This window comes from Aplysia californica, unplaced genomic scaffold (assembly GCF_000002075.1).
Source record: "Aplysia californica isolate F4 #8 unplaced genomic scaffold, AplCal3.0 scaffold00058, whole genome shotgun sequence".
Taxonomy (NCBI): Eukaryota; Metazoa; Mollusca; class Gastropoda; order Aplysiida; family Aplysiidae; genus Aplysia; species Aplysia californica.
Window position 1 is genome coordinate 897,725 of NW_004797328.1, and position 23,496 is coordinate 921,220.

Here is a 23,496-nt window from a genome sequence, read left to right on the forward strand (position 1 = left end):
CAGACACACACACCCGCGCGCGCACACTGCTGCTTTTTCTTTCCTCGTCCTTACTATCGTTATTATTCCTCTACTTCTTTCGTATGTTTGTCACTCTCTTGTGAAGTGTTATTTCCGGAGTGCCTTGAGTCGAAGTAGACGTAATGCTGTTGAGGAAAGAGAGGTAAGCAGAGTAAGCCCGATTCCACGTTTGGACTTCCCTGTTGACATCCACCCCTTGGCGCTCATACGACCTTATACAGTTGCGAGTGCCGTAAAACCTTACTAAAACAAAATTAAGCCTACGTACCAAAGGTGTGGGTCTTTTATACCGAGAGTTTGCTCTCAATCCTTGAGTCCCTGCAACATAAGTATACAGCAAACACCACGTTGTCGTGGTGGAACATATGGATATATCGATGATACACTTGAACTTGTCAAATATAATAAATAACGAAGAATATAATTTGGTAAACAAGCAATAAATCGAGCAGTGTAAATATAAACCTAGTTGATTTTGTGACGCTGAGATCAGAAATATTCTTTTTATAATCTGGAGGATATTTGTGTTTTTAATGTGTTAACACTTTCTTCCCAGCTGAAAAATAAATTAAGTGAAGCCGCCTTCCAGTTGCAACCCCCAAAAAATATTTAACATGTTTAGCCTAATTTTATTGTCAAAGTGACATGACCGCCTGCACGGTCTAAATCACGCCCCCATAGACTACACACCTTCCATTCTACCAGCCGGTCGGCCTGTCCTAGTGAATCCGGCGAGTCTAACTGCAGATGTGTAGGCCTAGCGGTACTTACTAAACTCTATGTTCAATTCCAGTAAGTTTAGTTGAAATCTGTCTACTTATAGCGCGATCAAAATTAGTGGCACAACGTATCCTCAAATATCTGAGCAGGGTCTTTGGAGTGCCACCTTGATTATCTTTGAACCAGACTAGAGTGCCGAAGGCTTCCCTGTCCACTCAGTGAGGCTGTATGTTCATGAGTTGTTGGTTTTTCTGCTCCCTTTTCTCTCTCCTACATCGCTCTTTATAAAATGACATTTTCAAGACCAGACTTGTATTGTTATTTGAAGATCTTCATGTGGCCTATATATTTGGTTGAACGGTTAGGGAGAAGCTATACAAAAGAAAACACAGATGTCAGGAACAAGCAGGAAAACAGGATTGATAAGCCCGTAGAATTGTTTGTAGGAGTACAGAAAAACAATAATATGTAATTATTGATTTTGACCGAAGAAGAAAGCATTGACTAATTTTGTCCAGGTGGATCTATATTCAAGAATCTAACTCAAGTCTTTTCCGTGAAATAGCAAAGAGCCTGACCATTACACCACTAATGTCAGGAGAGAGAGAGAAAGAGAGAGAGAGAGAGAGAGAGAGAGAGAGAGAGAGAGAGAGAGAGAGAGAGAGAGAGGGAGAGAGAGAGAGAGAGAGAGAGAAATGTTGTCACTCTGTTGACTTTTCAAATGTCGGAACTTCCAGGCACATAAATCCGGTTTCCAAGAAATGAGAAACGCCCCTCCGTTGTTCACTTATCAAAACATGTCCGGCGTTGACATTTCTGGTGAACACATTTCACACTTTTCCTTCTTTTTTTAGGTTGGGGGGGGGGGTAAGTGTTATACGGCCCTTGCAACTGCATAAGGTCATATGAGCGAGTTGGAGACATCAAGCATTCTCAGTTTGGTTGGAACTAAATTTGAATTTTTCCCGAGTTGCGGTCAAAGCCTACTCTTATCGATTTTAGGACCACCAATGGATCTTTAACATGAGCAAATTGCACACAGTACCTCCGAGATTTTCTCGCCTTTATCCGAGAAGACTTGGTGACTGACTTATGTACTGGGGCAGCTCGTCCATAGAGCACGGTCGTGCACTGCCGCCCAAAAATTTAATGCGTACAACACCCACAAAGAGACAACAAAAGAACCTTTACCATTCACCATCCAATCAGTTTTCCGTACAAGTTCCTCGCCGGACCCTATTCGTTCATTACAACATCTACAACTCTACAACATCTACTATACCATATCAAGTTCTTGTGCTTCCCCCAAGTAAAAAGTAGCATGTTCAATGGTGTAATCTATCTCGGAAAACACTCTATGGGCCGACCCAAACAATGATGACGTTTTGACTGAGTTTCTTAATTCATAAATATTAATAAGGCGGTACAATCTCAATGTGCACCAGCCGAACAAAGCCCATTAAGGCAGTCTAAAAATAACACGATCTCAGACCAGTTCACGATAGCCAACACAATTCAATGCCCGTATCATGATAGCTTTGGAGCAATCCCCCAAAGTGCTCACAGCAATGTGCGATTGGTCCATTGTCTTGCCCTTTATATCTCTAGCCCCACTTCTGTAACCCTGAACTTGAGCGAGGTCAACATGACGTAATTAGGTCACTGTGTTAAAAGTTGGAATGGTGTAGTGGTGACAGTTTTATTACTCGAGTGTGTATTTCAATGCAGGATGAATGAAGTTAAATGCAAATAAATTCTTTTCACCAAACAAAGTAACAAGAAGAGAGTGAAAGAATTAGGTCCTCCCCAACCCAAAGATATCAAAATAATGCAACCATTAAACAGTGGAGTGCCTTACAGTCAGCGTTAGCAAATTATACTCATTGGAGACCTACTGTTTCTCCTGTCTGCTTTTTGGAACTGAGGAACCAAGTAGTCTAAGACAGGTTTTACTGATCTTGTCCTTGTGAAACAACACATTAAAGTCGAGAGTCATCAAGAGCGCACGTAAACAATGCCGTTAAGTATCATACTTTCGGACAAGTAGACATAGCAGCTCAGCTAGTCGTTGGTAAATTGCATAGCAACGTCTCACTGTAACGAACTGGTGAGAAAGAACAGGCATGTATTGTGTAAGGTTATCGAGTGTATTTTGTACTGTGAAACTCGCGAAATCGCCCTTCGCGTTCATGAAAAGGGTGATTTCCCGGGGAACAGAGTTATTTTTCATTAACGCTATGCAGGCTCTTGGACATTTTTTGACCACTCTACAAAATACATCGGCGTTTCTTAGACGTGTTTGTCACTGGAATATTCCGTGGCCGTCTGAAACATGGTAAAATTTACAGTCTCGACTAATTAGCCCAATCTACATTTGGCAAGGAGTGATCCAGCTCTGTCTTGAAGAAATTCAGTCTGAGCACTGGGGCGATAATTCTATCCTCGATGGTATCCTGAATGTATTTAGATCTAAGAGCGAAACATTTCTCTTCTTTTTGCACTTTTTCAACAAAGTGTTCATGCACGATAACGCTGTTTATGGGATCCTCTAACACAGAAGCACAACTCCCATAGCAGCCTAACAAGCTCTAGACATGTTTGATATTTAAAGTAGCTGTCGGTAAAATTAGAAACAGTATACGTGTTCCATCAGCAAGACAGACATTGCTACACCAACGAATTTGCTACAAAGCAGGCCTGCAACATAATAGTTACTCAAATTGTTGACAGTTCCTTGAAGCAAAATAAAATCAACGCACTGTCAATCTTCGACTCGTCCACATTCCAGGACTATCAAAAGCCGTTTCCTACAGTTCTTTTTACAATCGTTTACAGAAATATTACTGTTTTGCATAACTTCAAGTTACAAACATAATTATAAGTATCACGTTGCAATGAAATATTTACGTCTGCTCAGCGTCGTATAATCCAGGACCTGTTTTAAACTCTGACTGACTACAAATTCGACGCAACATTTAGGGAAGTATGCAAAATACAAAAAATCGCACTGACGTTTACGTCGATCCTCAAGGACATCATTGACAGCATGCCCAACTTCGTCAACAGAATAATGGACACTTTTGCGGCTGCTAAAGAGCGAAAGAAAGACTTTTTCTTCACTTAGATTTTCTCAAAACAGGCAGGATGAAGGAAACATCTTATTTACCATGTCCTTGACTATCTTCAGCCTGCTTTAACCTAATTGTGTTCACCCACTTTTTAGGCCCACGAGCCGCCCCCGACGTACTCTAATACGGGGTGCCGACAACGGATGAGATGATCGCCCGACTCGCTTGCCTCAAAAACAAACGTGCTTGTTTTCTGTTTCATGCGACCGAGTCGGGCGATCAGCCCGATACAGCCGTAATGGGCACCCCGTATAAGATCAGGGGTGTGGCTGAAAGATAGAGCGAAGGAGTTGCAGTAGAAAGGCAACAGAAAGAGTCAGGAGCCCAACGAAAGGGGCAAACGGGTGGTGGGGGGGGGGGGGACTGAAAGTGGAGACGAAATCAAACCATACCATGATCTGATTTCTTGTTTTTGTTTTGGTGAGTGTTTTACGGCTCTCGCAACTGCATAAGGTCATATGAGCGAGCGGGACTCATTTAACATTCAGTTGGTAGGAATTTTCGATTTTTGCCAGGGTGGCGGCAGAAGCCACTCTTGTCGATTTTGGGCCACCAAGGGATCGTTAACGTGCGCAACTTGCACACGGGACCCCCGAGAATTTTCGCCCTTGTCCGAGCAAGCTAGGTGTAGATCTTTCCTTCAGAAGATCAGGTGTGTGGCTGAAAGACAGCAGTAAGAAGGCGCGAAGGAGTATCAGTAGAAAGGCTGTAGAAAAACAGTCAGGAGCACCCAGGAGGGGGCAGAGGAGGTGAAGGGGTGGGGGCAAAAAGTGGAGACGAAAGCATTAGACTGAACTTTGTTAGAGAGCAGGAAAGGATCTGAAAGGAGACCATTTTTAAAAAAGAAAATTTCTCTTCGCTATCCGGATTCGAACCCACGACCTATTGAATAAGAGGCGAACGCCTTAACTTGTAGACCACGAGAACCCGCATTACTTTTCATTCTGGAGAAAGTTGATGAAGTATTGGAAACAATAAGTAGACTAATTTTCGAGAAAACACCCTGTTGTCAAGAAACTGGTCCTCAAGTGGGTGGATGAGGTCATGGATTCAGTTAATCTGACACTGTTAGTTTGTAACATTCCACGAGGGAGGCATGCACTCAAAGAGTGTCAATCAGCTGAAAACTAGACCATGGATATAGAACCTTCAGGCTGCAGTAGAAAATGTGCATAGGAACGGCGTGTAGAGCTGGGGTGTCAGTAGTGACCATAACAACATGCGAAAAGAAGCCGACATTGCACTAGGTCTCAAACTGCAAGGTGGCACTCTGCCCTGGCTGTTTTGAGGTGTACAACTCAAAAGTGATCTGAAACAAGTAGCTGACTCAACCGATTTTTAAAAGTACATTAGGTAAAAGTTGAGCTGCTCATAAAGCTGCTCAAAAAGCATATTTTCACTCGTTCGGTTGAATTTTCCGATAAATTCTGTTAAGTTATGTTTATCGTGGATCATGCCTGGCTTAAAAGTCATTAAGATCACTGAAGAAACACCCCCGAACAGTTTAGTGTGTGTATCGGAGCGTAACATTTATTTTGAAAACTTTTTTTTCAGCCTCACACGATTTTTGTACTTTTGACGACTTACGTCAAAGAAAGTGAATGTGCTTTTAAAAATGATGTCTTTGTTAACAATGATTTGAACTTTACTTTGCCACAAAATGCAAACGTCTATGATTTAAAACAGTGGAGATTCATGTCTTTGAAAACACCCCAAAAATTGCGCATTTCCAGCGCACACGAATTTTAATAATGGCGTTCTTTGGGAATGCGCACCGCGAAAGCCGCACAATGCGAAAAAGTTAACGGATGAACCAGCTTCAGTCATTCTTTGCACTGTTGCTTGTATCAATTTGTTTTACTTAATCATATTTTCCCAAAATTTATATAAAATAATCTAGTATAAATCTCTGTCGCGCAGAAAATGAGATTGTTCAGAGTACTTCCCGCTTCTTAAAGTTTAAAACACATTTTGCATACGCATTTGGCCTTCTTCACAGCTCTTCAATGACAGTCTTTTTATTTTAGTGGCAAAACTTGTTACAAGAAATTGATTTTATATAGTGAACACATTTTTGCACTAAAGATTCTCCAAAGACGCGTTCAATAAGCTTAATGTCGCGATTAGAAAAGAATGACGGACTGGATTATAGAAGTGATAACATAATGTTTCAGCTGTAAACTTTTTAAAATCTGTAGAAACCACCCACTGCGATTTTTGATTAGTGTAATTAATTAATGTATGTTTTAGAATACAATACAGCTAACTGGTGATTACAAAAATATTAATCTGTGAAGACAAATTTAGTACAAGGCATTAGTGTAAAAGATGGAGAGTAAAAGTGTAAAAGGTGGGATGAAGAAGACAGGGAGACAGCAGAACACCACGCGATCATTAGGATGCAGGAAATGGGGATAGAGAGTTGAGAGGGAAGAATGGGACGATTATCTGGAAAGGAAAGACGTCGCCATAATCAGACAGTCACCGAAACCATCAGTATGGATACCTTGCAGGTTTTGGTGCTTGGGGGGGGGGGACTGAGCACTTAAGGACATGTCCGGTGTGCAATGACGTTGTTGTCCAGGACTGGTAATATCAGGTAATAACAGGTAAGCTTGAGAGTCTATGTTCAATAGTTGAAGAGATATTTGACAATAAGTTGCGTCACGTGTGTTTGACCTCTCTGTAGTATGATAGCCTATGCTTTGAATTTAAGTGCTTGCTTAGTTCTTTTTTTTATCGTTTCTTTGCAGAAGCCACATTTCCACGTTTGAGTAAACAAGAGAGCGTCCTGTTGCCATCAGTCATGGAAACGAATACCGCTGTGAGACTTCATGGTGTGAACGACCTGCGGGTTGTAAGTTTTGTTATGTTATTTTCTTTTTTTGTGTTAATGTTAGTCACATGGTACTTTGATACACCACGAAGATATTCATCTCTCTCTCTCTCTCTCTCTCTCTCTCTCTCTCTCTCTCTCTCTCTCTCTATTTATGTATAATTCACTTTCGCTCGCTCTGCTATTGTTCAAGCCATGAAACATTATTAAGCCTACTTAATCACCAACTCACATTCAGTCCTCTAACCATCTTGCCAGTTTCATTTTGCCACAAATTTGTGTTTACTGCACGACTGAAATTAATTGCTGCTGTGAATTCATGGTCATTACACGTAACAGTTCCTGCGCGGGAGCAGCAAGGCACGAAATAATAGAACTGCACAATACTATAAATTCTTGTCAATGTAATGACCCTGAGTTAGGCCTTTACCATTAGATCTAGAAAGCAAGTTTCTGTGTGTAAATATGTGTGTATAATATGTGTCTGTGAGCATGTTAGTATTTTTGTGGGTGGGGGATCTATAGAGAAAAAAACACCCTAGATAGAAGATTATAGGAAGAGAGTTTGGAAAAAAAGGGGGGGGCGGGAACAAGAGAGAGAAAGAAAGAGAGAGGGTAGGGGAAAAACAAGGGAAGGGGTGCGTGGGAGGGGGCAGTTCTTGTACATGCACTTTGACTTCTCTGTTGGTTCACAGAGAAATATAATGAATAAGCGATTCAACAGATCAAAAGCTTATTATCAAAATGTAAAATTGCAACAACAAAAATATATTTTGATTCTTCTGTAGGCATGCCTTTTAGTGCCTACTATTTGAAACTGCCTTAGATTATAGGCTTGGGAAAAATTAATCTTTCATTTGGTCACACGTTATTTTCTAGTCTTGTTCTTTATATTTCAGTAGGCCTTTATAAATATAAGGGTATTTTTAAATATGCTACTGACTTCATCACTTCATGAAAAATACCCTAAAGTGATTTTTAAATTTTGTTTTACAGCATGACTGGTTTAATTAAAAAGAAAATTAACTTAGAAAATAAACGAAACAAGCTGGTTTGATGAATGAATAGAAGACTGGGTGAATATACAGACGAATAGATGGGTGTTTAAATGTAAGTATGGGAGGAAAAAACAACAACAACAAGCTGGTTTATCAGATGAATAGAAGGTGAGAGGAATGAATTGATTGATGGACTGATGGAGGCTTAGATGGATGGGAGAAAAAAGCGTCAGAGAAAGTGAAGGAGCAAGATGCATAATTACCAGCACTTCAAACTTCTTCCTTTCTACAAAGCTATAGTGTTCTTTCTCAACCCCATGCTTCTCCAGGAAAAGCTAGTTAATAGGGGCATTAAACCTATTCCATTTTTCACCAGGAAGAGCTCGAGGTCCCCACTGTTGGACCTGGTGATGTCCTGGTCAAACCAGCTCTGGTGGGCATCTGTGGCTCTGACCTCCACTTCCTGCACACCGGCGCGATCGGCTCCTACATCCTGCGTAAGCCGATAGTGCTGGGGCATGAGATCAGCGCTGTCGTCTGTCAGCTCGGCGAGGGTGTGGAGGGACTGAAGGTAACGTCACTTTCTGAGGGGTAGGAGAACCAATCAGGACCTGTGAAGCAAATGCTGAGACTTTTGAAAGCACCTTTGCTTAAGAATTCGAAACTGCATCTTCGTATCACTTTGATAAAGATGTTACACGTGTACGTGTATTTAGATCAGAGGTTGGGGGGGGGGGACAGAAAGTGGAGACAAAAGCAGGCGACAGAACGTTGCTAGAGAGCAGAAAAGGAGGGGAAGGAGACAATTTGAGAGAAGACAATTTTTCCGTCGCTACCCGGATTCGAACCCGCGATCTTTGAATGAGAGGCGAACATATTAACCTCTATCGAACACCTTAACCTTAAGGCCGCGAGAGCCCCCAGGCCTAGTTTAGCTACCTTACTAACTTACTATTTATTTGAGTATAGGTCAGTTTGAGTCCCCATTGCTTAAATAAAGTTAAAAGAGTCTTTTGTGCATGTCATTACAGCAACCCACACATCACCCCACATGGAGGGGTGACCTGTTAATAGTTTTCCTCTCCAAGCCATCACTGTTTTCGTCCACTTCCGTACTTTTATGTCCGTGATTCGATCTGTGTGTCTCCTCCAGGTGGGTGATCACGTCAGCGTGGACCCGATGAGGCCGTGCTTGGACTGTTTCTACTGTGCTCGCAAACGATACAACTTGTGTACCAGACAACATATCGCGGGCATCCCACACACTGATGGGGCTTTCGCTCGGTTCATGGTCACCCCAGCCTCATCGTGCTTCAAGTAAGAAGGACATCAAAAATAGTTTTGTGACACTGTTTTCAGACAAAGAACATTAACCCATTCACTTTGACAAATCGTCTGAGCAGCTCAGCATCTTACTCATCACTGTGCTGAGCAGTGTCACTGGCTCTACTATGCGTCTGTAAATACTCTTAACTACTCCAGTCCAAGCTTTCCGAAATAGTATTTTCTTTCTTTTTTTGTTGAAAATGTTCATTTATCTTCAAATTGTCCTTTTAGTTTCTTTTCTTTTGATTTATAATATGTTATACTTTGCTAAACAATGGGTAAATCAGTGGACAAATATAAATGTATACTATACAAGTACAAGTGCCTGCCCGTGGAAGAAATTACGCCTTGGCTGGTAGGAAATCTCTCCCTCTCTCCCCCTCCCTCTTCATCCATTAATGACCCTCAGCCAATAGAAACTATCCCCTCTTCTTTAGTTTATTATTCTCAAACACACATATATATTATATATATGCCTGCTTGCACATGCATACATACAGTCACCAAAAATATAACACTCTCACCAGCTTAATCCTCACAGCTAATCCTTTGACTGTAACTTTTTATTCAAGGCTTCCAGACGGATGTAGCCTAGAAGAAGGGGCGTTTATGGAACCGTTGTCTATAAGTGTATGGGGTTTTCGACGCTGCCCAGTTATCCCTGGTGAAAAAGTTGTTGTTATAGGAGCAGGTAATAACCATTGACTTGTTAGAATATTTTCTCAATCATTACAAGTATGGTTTGGGGTCTTTTTTTCTTCCTTTTATTACTTGTGTGTGTGAGTGTGTGTGTGTGTGTGTGTGTGTGTGTGTGTGTGTGTGTGTGTGTGTGTGTGTATGTGTGTGTCTTTGTGCTTGCATGAATACATGCATAGATAGGGGCTATGTACATACAGTCAAGCATAGATCATTTGAACTTTCAAAACTTGAAACCACTGATAGGTTTAACAATATTCCATTCCCCGACTGAACCGATACATTTTCTATGTATTGACAGCATACCATTCTGTAACACCCGTGCAGATATATTATGTCAAATTATACCTTATCTTGAAAAGCTCGATCTCAAATTTTTTCTCTCAATTGTCTTGAATTCAAATCACCCCGCATGCTTGCTTGATGGAAAACAACACCCCCAATAGGAGTATCAGGTAACATGACCCCACCACTTTTCCTCCTTTTTTTTTAGTTGTATGGCTCATTAGCATCACCCTCTGTCTTTCTCTTTGACACTGGACATGGCCCTTGTGCGCGCGCGCTATCCGTCTATCCTTCTATTCAAACCAGTGTGGACAGTTTATGGGGACTCTAGTGTGGTTTGCTATTTCTTTCCATTAGAAATGTCTATCATCTTTAATTTAACTTTCTTCCTTCTTTTGTTTGTATGTTGCACTCTGGTAGTAGCACCTCTAATCTTTGTCAGTTGTTTTTTTCTGATTGTGTTGCAAGTGCTGTAAAATTCTTACTAAACTAAATTTAAACTAATAAAAACTGGGTACGAAACATACAATTTTAATACACTAAGACTTGCAACATTATAAAGTTATAGCGACAGAACCTCAAAGTTTAGAATCCATCTCCGGTAGGACCAAGCCAAATGGGAACATTCGTGCAAACTGCCCTTTGTTAAGGACATAGCGCCAGACCAAGCTAAGCGTCGAACCCCCAACCCGGCAATGTCACAATAACTGCTAGACTAACATAAACAATGCCAAATAATGAATAGGATACTTTTCACGATGACAGTGATTTATTTTTCAGCCATTATTCTTTGACTCTTAATTTTCTTTACTATTTCCCTTTTTATATTCGGTTACTGGTTTACTAAAATTGTAGACGTATTTCAATGCATTTGCCAACCCCTCAGGTGTTTTTGGTATCTGTGCTTGACTACATATTATGTCCCTGCTTGTGTATGTGTGTGTGTGTGTATGTGTGTGTGTGTGTGTGTGTGTGTGTGTGTGTGTGTGTGTGTGTGTGTGTATGTGTGTATGTATGTGTGAAAGAATAATCTGTGTTTGGTGTTCTTTTAAAAATGTCTTTTCTCTGCTATTTTCTCATCTTTTTGTTTTTCTTTTATGTCAAGGTTGTATTGATTATAAAGGTACCTGTGACGGTGTCTACACCAAAATGTCTGTGTCTGTGTAGGTACAATTGGGCTGCTGGCGGCACAGGCAGCCAAAGCTTACGGAGCGAGTAAAGTCATGGTGGTGGATGTTGTACAAAGTAGGCTGGACCTGGCCACTCAGCTGGGCGTTGACCTCACTTTGAAGATTGACCCCAAAGCGGAAACCAGTCAAAATGGTGAGTCAGTGTTTACAGTAAGTAAGAGAAATGTAGGTGTTTAACACCGCTTTCAACACTGTTAGGTTATTTAAGAAGCAGGATATCTGAATTTGATGTTCATCTCCGATAAGATGGAGCCTAATAGGTTGAAAGCCTTGAAAGCCCCACAAAACGACCTGAGCTAAAAAAAAAAATCCCAGTCTGAGATTCAAACGAGGGCTGTCCACACAGTAGTCCAGCATGATACCAGCTGAAGGAAATGAAGTGCCCCTGCCTGTGTTTATGAGTATAATGGGAACTTGTGTGTAAAAGTTAAGTGTAATCCCCAATCCACTTTTTTTTAAACTGATTGACCGAGTGCAAGGGATCTGTGTCCACTGTGGTGGTCATAATGGGGTTGCAGATATGTTTTACCGGAAGCAGAATCTGCAGGCTGTGGTCGTCATGATCAGCAAAAGCATGGGGTGTTGTACTTTCCTGTTAGCCAGGTGTGTAAGGCTCAACACAGGTACCTTAATTTTTGTTTTCAATATATCTCAACAACATAATGAGTTATATTGTATGCACTTTAAGGAGAGCTATTCTGAGTTTTCATTTGCATGCAATAGCTTCATGCTGTACCATTACAATGTGCTGTGAAAAGCTGGCCCTAGTAGTACTATTTCTTCTTAATTTTGAGCTGTTTTTGGTGACTTGCTTGTTGCGTTGGGATTTTTTTCCTTTGCTCTTGAAAATGCACTTTTCCAGTCAATGCTTATAAACTCCAGCTCCCTCAGAAATATTTGTTTATATTTTTTACTTGACCAGCTTTGCAGATTACACCTTAAACTTAAACACACACAGAATAATGCGTCGTCGTCTTTGATATAATGTGTCTGAGTCAATTGTGAACCAGAAACATTCACAAAAAAATGTCTTCACGCAATTCTGATTATTTGCGAAAAATGAGCATAAGCATGGTAACATGCGAAACTGTTGACACATCCACACTCAGACATACCACACAAACACATGCGCTCAAAGGTTGGTTTCCACATCTCAAAAAAGAGACTTCCTTTGATTTCTAGTAAGTTGCTCCTTTATTGTGTATGTATGTGTTTATATATGTGTGTGTGTGTGTGTGTGTGTGTGTGTGTGTGTGTGTGTGTGTTATGAGTGTGTGTGTGTGTATGTGCATGTGTGTGTGTGTGTGTGTGTGTGTGTGTGTGTGTGTGTTTGTATTTATTTTTGTTCGTGTGTGTGTGTGTGTTATGAGTGTGTGTGTGTATGTGTGTGTGTATGTGTGTGTATGTGTGTTTACAGGATGATATACCGATCCACTTTGCCAGGATCTGGACAATAAAGATGTATCTTATCTTATCTTATCTCATCTAACTTATCTTATCTTATCTTACCTTAACTTATCTTATCTTATCTTGTGTTATCTTTTCTCATCTTATCTTCTTCCAATCTCCAGCTGAAGCAATCAAGGCTGCTCTAGGCTCTGAGGCTGACCAGTGTGTAGAGTGTAGCGGTGCCCCTGGAGCAGTGGATACAGCCATACTCTCCTGCAGGCGTGCGGGGCGACTGCTCATGCTGGGTCTTGGGGAGATGAAAATGGACGTGAACCTTGGGCTGGCAGCTCTGAACGAAGTCGATGTTATTGGAGCGATATGCAACAACGGCGTGTAAGTTGCGTTGCGATATTATATCGATGGCTGAACGCAAGAAGTGACTCTACATTCACTTTGTGTCAAAATGGACTAATCGATATGGGTAGTGAGATTTTAAGCAGCTCTTTTACCTCTGTAAATATCTAAGCCGTAGCTTTATTCGGTATCGAGATATTAACATTTCTTTTTTGACTATTTTATTGAGGTTTCAATATTGTCAAAATTTCAAACTCGATTTTCTCGAAACTGTGGAAAGTGGATATATATATATATATATATATATATATATATATATATATATATATATATATATATATATATATATATATATATATTGTCACTTCTTGCACTCAGCCGTCAAAAGAATGGGCGAAGATGCAGGTGTGGGTTGTTGGTGGTTACTCCACTGTGGTTTGCTCCTTCTTTTCTGTGAAACATCCATCTTCCTTTTCTGTCCTCTTCCTCTTCTTTGTATGTCATTGTCTTAGTAACACCTCAATTCCACAGCACTTATAATATATTTGACCTATTTGTGTAGCAAGGGCTGCAAAACTCTTACTAATACAAAATGAAGATGCAGAGGTAGATATGATGATGCATGAGTGAATGAAAAATGATTTTTGAATAGGAATGAGTGAGAGAATTAATCTGTACTAATGTTTATTGCTATTTAATTCAGTGATGTTTGAAGATCATGTTTTGGCTTTCATGTCTATTGTTAGGTTTCTCATAAGCCAAACTAAAAAACATAAATATATAGTCGTGTGCTTTAGTGATGCAGAATGATGGGAAGTAGTTGCTAGTTTTGCTCCAAAACTGATACACTGAAGCTATTAAAGAATGACGTAACATTTTCGTTTTTTAAATGTATTTTTGTTAATGAGTAATGTCTTTGAAAAGCATAAAATGTGGATGGTGAGACATTTGCTTATCATTTAAAGTTTGTATAGATGATCTGAAGTGTTCATGCAATTTTTGAAAATTCGTGTTACTCTTCTTATACAAAGATAATGAAAGAAAAGTAGCACACCTTGAGCATGTGAATACTTTTTAAGAACATGATGAAAATACAATGACTGCACTTTGTTTCAGAACAATAAGATAGCCACAAAGGAGAGAATTGAATATTTGGAAACAAGACTCAATAAGGGAGAAAACCTATGGTTTTTAACCTGCTCTAGAAAATTGTACCATACTTTTAGCGCAACACAATGTGTGTTTTCTATCTGATAACTGGTGTGTTATGAAGAACAAGTAACACAGTTGAAATAAAAGTTTTCCTTGAGGGTGAATAACAATATTATTTCATGTCATTGACTTTGTATCCGTGTCAATATTTTGGTGGGTATAGGCACTTTGCAATTACATCCAAAAGATGTAAGTTTGTTTCCTGCTTTGATAGTTTTCATCGAGTATCTTTTTCTGTCTTTTGAGATGTTGTATCCTTCTCAGCCCAGATTGGATGTGGCAGACAGAGTCAAAGCAGCCTGCCTCCTAAATGATCTAAATCGAGATGATGGGCATGCTATAGAACTTCAATTGTTTAATAACTATTGTTTTTCTTTTATGTTTGCTTAGATTTCCTGAATGCGTCGAGCTTGTGTCATCTGGGAAGGTGAAGGTCACACCACTCATCTCCAAGAAGATGCCACTGCGACAAGTGAAAGAAGCCCTGAAAGTTCTGGAGCAAGATTCTCGTGACTGCATTAAGATTTTGATAGAGTGTCAGAAATAACCAGCATGCATCTTAACCATACGTTTGCAAAATGGAGAGGCCTCCACAATATATACAAATAATGAACTGTAAATATATACATATATATCTTTTATTATATATGTGAGGCAGCGTGGTGGAATCAGGCTCTCGTCAAAATAATCAAAATGACGAAACTTGCATTTTTCTGCAGGTTTGTGAATTTTAATAATTTTTATTGTTTTTTGGCTCGACACCTTTCATGCCCTTTAAAGAACTAATTTCTGTGTGGATTTGTCTGAAAAACATTGATTAAAGGCACAAAAAATGTAATTTTTCAGTTACCACGTACTCTTAAGCTAAGGAAATCACTAATCTTTGGCTGCCATGTTTTCACTAATTTTACCTCTGAAAACAGGTGACCCCCACCTCCTTCTGTCGCAACTATATCGACTTGTATTCAAGATAAATGGATATTTTTTTCATCCAAATAATGACAAATGAAAAAGCTTTAAGATGATACCAATAACTCTACATGCCCAAAAATTGACGAGAGCCTGATTCCACCACGGTGCCTCACATATGTGAAAGTTCGTCACTTTGGCCGACTAAAACTTCCGAACCACTTACCTTTCGAATTTGACAAAATTAATGGTGGTTCAGAATCGTTTAAAGGGTGTACAGGTTCATTGAAGAGACTGACGTCACTGTAGTTTAATTTTCACTTTTTCATTAGTTTCGTTTAGATCTAATCTTGGGCAAGTCCGTCTTCTAAGACGCCATTGTAAACTAGTGAGGTTTCCATTCACTAGCACTACTAGAAGTACGCATTGGTCCCCCACCTTTGAAATTATGGAGTGTACAACCACAAAAGGGGAATAGAGAATCAATCTGTACATCTATTATTATATTTGGCAACTTGGAAACACATAATGTGTCACTTTTCTCTCGAGATTTATTGCTCCATTCCAGTAGAGTGTAAATATAGTAGGCCAGTGACTTTCAGTTGATGTTAATGCACCGATAATTCCTTTCGTCGATAGGGGGGCCAGCTAGTATAATATTACATCATAATTATATATATAGCCTATATATATATATATATATATATATATATATATATATATATATATATATAGGGTGTCCACAAACAATGTATACACATTAAATAAAGTAGTGAGTAGTGTTTGATTTTATCATGTGTATACATTTTCGGGGGACACCCTGTATATCTATGTATATTATTATAAACTTAATCTGTCACTTGTGAGAGAGTAACTTCCTCCTCCACCCTCTCGCCCCATCCTTTCATATGTGTCTGTCTGTTTTGTCTGTCTGCCTGTCTGTCTGTCTGTCTGTCTGTCTGCCTGCATGTCTGTCTGTCTGTCTGTCGGAGAAAGCACAACTGGGAAATTCTTATCCCAGTTAATGGTTTTTAAAATCCTATCCAGATCAAATCAAATCACTAGGGGGAAAAAAACTGTTTCAACGGGAGGAAAAGCAAAATTTGTACCACGTCCAGATTAGAAAGTAGATCATGCAAGTGCTCACCAATGTATGTCTGATCAGAGAAAGTAGCCTACTCGTGTCTAAGAATTCAGTAGCAATATCTTTTGCTTGGAGGATCACCTGAATGTGGCCTTGAATATAATAGTAAAAATAAAAATAAATTGTGAGGCAGCGTGGTGGAATCAGGCTCTCGTCAAAATAATCAAAGTGAAGAAACCTGCATTTTTCCACATGTTTGTGATTTTTTATCAAATTTTTGTTTTTTTGGCTCAACACCTTTCTTTCCCATTAAAGGACTCATTTAGGTGTGGATTTTTCTGAAAAACTGATTAAAGGCACGAAAAAAGTAAATTTTTCAGTTACCACGGACTCTTAAGCTAAGGAAATAACTAATCTTTGGCGGCCATTTTCTCACCAATTTTACCTCTGAAAACAGGTGACCCCCACCTCTTTCATTTGCAAATATCTCGACTTGTATTCAAGATAAATGAATAAATTTTTCATCCAAATAAAGACAAATGAACAAGCTTTAAGATGCTACCAATAACTCTACATGCCCAAAAATTGACGAGAGCCTGATTCCACCACGTTGCCTCACAATTATATATTTATTGATCCCAGAAGGGCAATTTTGTGTACAATGGCGAACATACATAATAAATAAGTACTTACATACTGAAATACATACTCATATACATACATAAATACACCATATTAAACCAATACAGAACAATTTCACTACCATGCTGTTGCTGGTCGTCACTGTGCAGTGCCCTGGGGGTTTTTTTAAGCTAGAGTTGTCGTGTCTTGCTCAAGGCCAAACCCGAGTGACCACCCATCTGGTCCTCGTATCTCCCACGCGTGCTTGACTTTACTTTTGAGTCTGAACTCACTGCTCACGTAACCACAGGAGCCCCCAGTGTGTGAAACAGAACATTACAGAAAGACACAGTGTTATAGAGACCTTCAAAGCTATTATAATGACGCTGTCATACCATCATGACTGGAGTTATTCATGTGGCTGGTTGTGTGCTTTTACTGTTCGAAGGATGCTTGTTTAGTTTTAGTTTTAGTAAAAGTTTTACTGCACTCATTTGTCGCTTTTAAGCACATAAGGGGGCTATCCCGAAAAATGCTGATATGAGTAAATGGAAGTTAAAGTTTTTGGACCCTTGTTCAGATTCTTTAAAAGACAAGGAGAGTTTTTTCTATAACCAAACAAATATAAACATAAATGAAACTAAACTTCCCTTATAGGTGGGGCAATGCCCACTTTTGATGTAGTTCAAGATTTCTGGAAACCCCCGAAACCTTAAAAGGGACCAATTGCAATACAAAAGTAGGTCATATAAGTGCTAAAGATTACTGGTGTTGCTGGAGAGTAACACAGAAATTAGAAGAAGGAGAGATCACATAAGGCAGTTAAAGACATTTGATTGAAAGAAGGAGCAAACCACACCAGAGCACCTACCAACCTCCCACCTCTGCTTGTTTATTGGGTATTTTAATGTAATAAAATGGAGCAAATTGCACCCATTCATAGGTATCACATGTACTAGGTACACCTTTAATTTCTGAAACATCCCATGCGGGATCAATAAAGGGATTTTTATATTGATATATTGAATTTTGTTTCCTTTCATTTACACGATTTTCTGAAGAAAATGCCTTTAGATAATTACTGAGGTCAGAAATGCATGGCGTAACTTATTGTCAAATACCTCCTAACTATCGAACATATAGTATAGATTCTCTAACTTTTTGCATGGAAACAAAACTTTTTACTTAAATTTGATTGCGGATTTTAAGACTCCTTTCTATGCTTGTTATATCTTTGAAATTTGGTAAAACGAAATAGACTTAACTCTCTCGGGTTCGCCACTTTTTGAGAAAATTGTGTCGATTCACAACCTCTTCAGATCTTTGCCCTGGTGTGAGTATGTCTTGTACTATACCCAGGCTTATTATGTATCTATGTAAAGGAAATTGAATGTAGAAAATACAGTAAAATGATAACAATTAATTTTTTTTATGTCTGCTTTCAGTGGTGACCTACTTTAACTGTTACTAAAAATAGATTGCGCACACAATTTTACATGAAACTGACAAACATAAAGAAGGAAAAAAAAAAGTATGATCAGATTGACCCAAAATTTATTGATATTCTAAAAGAATGTCCATTTCTGCTCATGACAGACAAAGAATGAATAATTTAGGACCCATATGAACACTTTGATGGCACATGGAAAATTACATGTATTTTGGAGATAATTGTTACCGAAAATAGAATTTTCACAAAATTCTCTTATTACTCCCATTGTGCCAAGATTAGGCTATGGTATTTCTACAAAAACATTCAAATCACATTATTTGACAATAAAAGAAGAGAATTCATCATCTAAAAGGTTTATAAACCAACTGTGATGCAAGAAAAATTAAAACTTGAGTTGAAAAATAGTGACGAAAACATTTGTGCATATATTTCCACTCAGAGTATGTCATTGAATACAAAACATCACTCATACTCATTAGCTGGATGATCTAAAAGAAGACAGTTTCTTGTGCTACTAAAACAGAAGTTTTTTCCACACTTGTTACATTTGAAACTAGACACTTTCTCAAGACGATAACAACGAAAACAATTTCTGCGCTAGAGATGGACGAGTCTCTTTCATTGCCGCAAGGTTGGCCTACTCGTAGGTGTATGTGCAGATCTGCAACACAAATGCCTCCATTCGAAAGAGTGAAGAAAGCACCTGTTGAAAAATAGAAACACAAGAAAGAATTGTTGATAAAAGTATCCATGATAAGAGATATTTATGTTAAGATAAATTTGATGGATCCACGAGAGAAATTTTAGGTGGATATATAGGCTATACCAGTAGCCTACATCAACATACAACATTCAGCAACAACACAGCAAAGTACACATTACAAATTATACAACGCTCGCACCAATGCACCATTCAATCAGACAAATGTACACACACAGTACATCTGTGCGGGATGAACCCTTCTCTCCGTCTCGCTCATTCTTTTACCCTCTCTTCTGCCCACCCCCCCCCCCCCCCCCTCCGTTTCTCTCTTCCTCTCATGCAAGAGCACACACACATACACACACACACACACACACAAACTCTCTCTCTCTCACACACACACACACAGTGTTCAACAGATCAACAGTTAATTTTGAACATAACAGACATCCCAATTTGTCCGTAAATTCTTGTTATAACTAAAGTAAATGATTCGAATAGTCAAGCAAAGCATACAAATTGTTTCATTATTTGAGAAAAAAAGCCTGAGCATTAGCAATACCTACTGATTTTTTATAGTCTTGTTGTAAAAAATAATGATTATAAAAAAGCAAATGGACCAGGGCAAAAATTCACCTGGTGTCAGATATTTCCGCATTTTGTTTGGTCCGGTCCTCATCGAGATGCAGGCCTGGCCGCAGCGTCGGCTTGAACTTGGGTACCTTGCATCATCCGCATCACGTTACGAACCACTGAAGTCACCCCTGTCGGAAAATGCACAGGAACAAGGCATGTTAGAACAAGTCCAGCAAGACTTTTTTTTCCACCACTCCAATCATACCACTCTCCATTTGTCAGACTCAGTTTACAAAAATGACAACTCGCAACTCACCTGAGCTGAGGTCAAATAGACTCTAGAACTAGATCTAGATCTAAATAAATTATTCCCTTGTTCACATAAAAATTAAAAATTGATGATACATTTAAATTGAAACAAATAATAACAAACTGCAGTAGATAGCAAACGTTATCAATCAGTTGTATTATGTTGTAAACTAAGAGAATCGTCTCAGGATCCGCCATTTTGAACGTAAACAAGCAGCTAGCAACCGCACCTTGGGTACAAAAAAAATGCCAAAAAAATAATAAAAGCGAGAAAAACTTATCAATTCTAACCAATTTCATAAGAAAACACAAAATTTTAATCATTTATACAATAAAACACACGTTTTAGTACCCCCCGGGCCAATATTATGTTTCGATAGGTCTAGCTGTTCATAGATGCTCAATGCAATCATCACTTACCCGTTGGCTGCACCACTTGGTCCTGGTTGAGGACTTGCTACGTCATTGTCAGACTCTTTATCTGATTCAGAGTCTCTGTCATCGATAGAAAACTCACTAAATGAGTCATCCAGACCATAATCGGGGTCAGAATCGGACATTTTACTTGAAAACTTGTTCGTTTTTTGTGAAGACAGTCGCGCAGCTGTTCTTTGTTTACAAAATGGAGGCGAAGGAAACGAAAGTGGTCGGGAAATTGAGGTCATTATCCGGGCACCTCTAACGGCTAACTCTTTCGAAAAAGGAGTTACAAATTGTGTATTTATAAAAGTTTAGCCATTCCTTTACCGAAATAAACCACATAGCAGACTCTAGGCGAATTTTTATAGCGACAGCCGGCTTCGCTCTGGGCCCACCGGCCATCGACCGATATCGGTCGATATACAAGGGCGTGAACTCGAGAGAGTTAAGGTGTAGCCCCCCCCCCCCCCCAAAAAAAAAAAAATCCCCCTTAATAAATAGGCCAAGGCCCTACTAATTTTTTTTTAATGTGTCTTTGGCAAGCTGTGACGTAGGCCATATGCATGCAAAATGTGTGCAAGAAGCAGGAATTTCTGTGAACACTTTGTGGTGTAAAAGTCTGTACCAATGACCATACATAATAACAAGATGGTCCACTCCTCTCTTTGATCCAATTAAAAAAGTACGCCCTCTTCGCAAATGCGCACCCTTTGCGAACAGAGTTAACCTACTTGTGTGAAAAAAAAACCAAAGTGACATTAACAAGTTTTTGAATAAATAAGAATTCAAATTTCGGTGGAACGCTTTTTTAAAATGGTTACGGTGACAAAAAACCTCTTCCGGAGGAAAAGGCGACTGTTTTCTTCGTTTAATATGACTTTAGAATGAGAGGCGAGAGGTCAATAAATATTTAAAAACCTAAAACTCCGCACTGAACGAACCCAAACTGCTGATGAACAGCAGTCGATCTGCGCACGCAAGGAGGTGCTATTCATATATTCTTCATGTGGAGAAACGAAAGAGAGCTTCAAAAACAGACTGCAGCGCCACCTGAAGCAATAAGCGGACTTCCGGGGACACTTTTTTGGCTGAGTGGACCATCTTGTTATGTACGATCTTTGTCTGTACTGGCAAAAATCTGACCCCGCATCGACCTGAACAGATTCACGGGACTTCAGAGACTCGTGCACTCACTAGTGAGTTCAAGAAGTTTGAAGAAGAGACCGCGTCAATCGGGCGGTAGAGCAGTGGCCATTGAGGCGTTTAGTCGCTCTAGATCACAGAAGAACAGAAATAACATCCATCAAGAAGGGGGCCCCCTGTCTTCATTATCAAGAAACATCGAAAGAACCTGCGTCCAGAAAGTGAGCAATTATTCTCCACACTTCCATTTTCCGAGAGATGGAGATTTATAGTAGCCTATTTTATATAAATTTATGGAGAAAAGTTTTTTAATCGAGCCTCAGTTGTTGTAGAAAAATGTTACTCCGTAATGACAAATTGATACAAACTGATGTGCAAAGTATGGATGACATTGATTGTCCTGTTAAAAGAGATATTTGAGGATAAGCTGCGCCACGAATTTTTGACCGCACTATGCATTGTTTATAGATCATGAACTGATACCAGCACCGTATGTACTTCCTGACAACTACATTATCATCAGACGTACTTTGGGAAACCTATGGACCTATAATAATAATAATAATAATAATAATAATAATAATAATAATAATAATAATAATTTTAAAAAATGATAAATACAATTTGTATCGCCCAGATCCCCGATCGACGGAGCTCTATGCGCTTTACACTATAGCATTACCCCCAGCAGACCATAGAACACTCAGAAACATTCTCAGCATCACGAGAAGCCTACAGTGCAAGCAGCTGATTGAGCTCTTAAACACTACCAAGCTGACAAGTTCTTACTCTGTCTATAGCTGGTACCCATTCCCACCTGGTTGAAGTGAGGAAAATTCGTGTAAAGTGTAAAGTGCCTTTCCCAATATATATATATATATAAATAAGGAAACAATGTCGGAGAGAGCCTAATCACAAGACCACCGACGCCACAAATCAGCCTAAATTAACGTATAGGCCATTGCAGGCAATGACTAAAAGCTGTACACTTTATTCAGAGCCCAAATCACCTTTGGACAGCTTTTAATAGGTCGAATGCTTGCTTTTGGCCACTTTCTAAGTAGATTTGCATAGCAGCCAACAAGTCTGAGGGAAAATAATTTCCTACATTTTTGAAGGTCTGAGTATTGAAGTACAGTTCCTTGGGGGCAAAATACGTCTTTTTTCTAATATTGCTTCTCTCAGTCTTGCCAAAACTGAAGAAAAATTTTGAACTTTGAGGACTGGATTTGGGAACATTAATAATGAGAACGAAGCCATTATTCTGACTGCTGTTGTGTTTTTTCGTTATCCGTTGAGCAAGAATTTATTGAATACAGAACAATGTGTGAGTGAAGAGTTTGGAGGGGGCTACTAGGCCAATGCCCACGTTAAGGCGTCATTCTGGTTCACCTTTATCTGGAGCACTCTATGAGATTTGATTCTTTTTTGGAACCAAATGAAGGGCAAGGAGGAAGAGTTGACAGCGCACTATGCAGCACAGTTTTTATACAGTGGAACTCGGATTCAACGAGGTCGCCGGGCCTGACCGAAAATCTCGTTGAATCCGAGTGTTCGTTATAGCAAACATGAGGTTTTGTGTAGATAATTACAGGCACTAAGCAAGTAGTGTGTAAAGAAAAGTGACAGGTAGTGCCTGAAATGCATACACATGAAAAAAAGACCGATTCATTCAAAATCAAATGCACGCCTGTGTCATCTCGATTGTTTGGCAAAAAGTTGTGTTGCTGTGTAGAGCCTAGCAGACGGCAACTTTTTATTCCATAGACCAGCGCACAATTCAATACGTAGATCTTCGTCAAGACTAGCTTATCATTGAAATAATGATCAGTTGCCGAGGGTAAAAAAAAGACTGTGACGCGTTTGTATCTGCGACGTTTAACGCACGGAACGCTAGTGCCCCCTCCCCCCCCCCCCCTTCCCCACCTCCGTGACACGCACACACAGTCACACGTGTGCAGGCCGCCCATCCAACTCCGACACACTCCAGAGTAGACACGTGCGCATGCCAACAACGCATATTGTGTTTGTATGAAAAAAAAGGACGCTGATTCAGCGATTGGGCGCATGCAATCGGCTAAGAAAATAATAGCCTAGTTCACGATACAGTTGCAATGGATGGT

General features: G+C 39.5%; 1 protein-coding gene and 1 long non-coding RNA gene across 4 annotated transcripts in view; one reads left to right on the forward strand and one right to left on the reverse strand.

Annotated features, from left to right (window-relative positions):
* Positions 1–14,823, forward strand: part of LOC101845757 (sorbitol dehydrogenase) — a 17,643-nt gene extending 2,820 nt beyond the window's left edge. For all 3 annotated transcript variants that reach the window (XM_005093117.3, XM_005093116.3, XM_005093115.3), the window contains exons 2-8: positions 6,623–6,726; positions 8,080–8,274; positions 8,857–9,020; positions 9,602–9,720; positions 11,178–11,333; positions 12,772–12,982; positions 14,546–14,823. In XM_005093117.3, the coding sequence (XP_005093174.1) occupies positions 6,676–6,726; positions 8,080–8,274; positions 8,857–9,020; positions 9,602–9,720; positions 11,178–11,333; positions 12,772–12,982; positions 14,546–14,702 (1,053 nt within the window). In that variant the 5' untranslated portion in view covers positions 6,623–6,675 and the 3' untranslated portion in view covers positions 14,703–14,823. The remainder of the gene's footprint in view (positions 1–6,622; positions 6,727–8,079; positions 8,275–8,856; positions 9,021–9,601; positions 9,721–11,177; positions 11,334–12,771; positions 12,983–14,545) is intronic.
* A 3,482-nt stretch (positions 14,824–18,305) lies between these two features.
* On the reverse strand, positions 18,306–20,672 carry LOC101846411. The gene is made up of 3 exons (XR_004858272.1): positions 20,231–20,672; positions 19,562–19,689; positions 18,306–18,925 (listed from the first exon to the last, which is right to left on the reverse strand). It is a non-coding gene; the product is annotated as an uncharacterized LOC101846411 (long non-coding RNA).
* Positions 20,673–23,496: the final 2,824 nt, after the last annotated feature.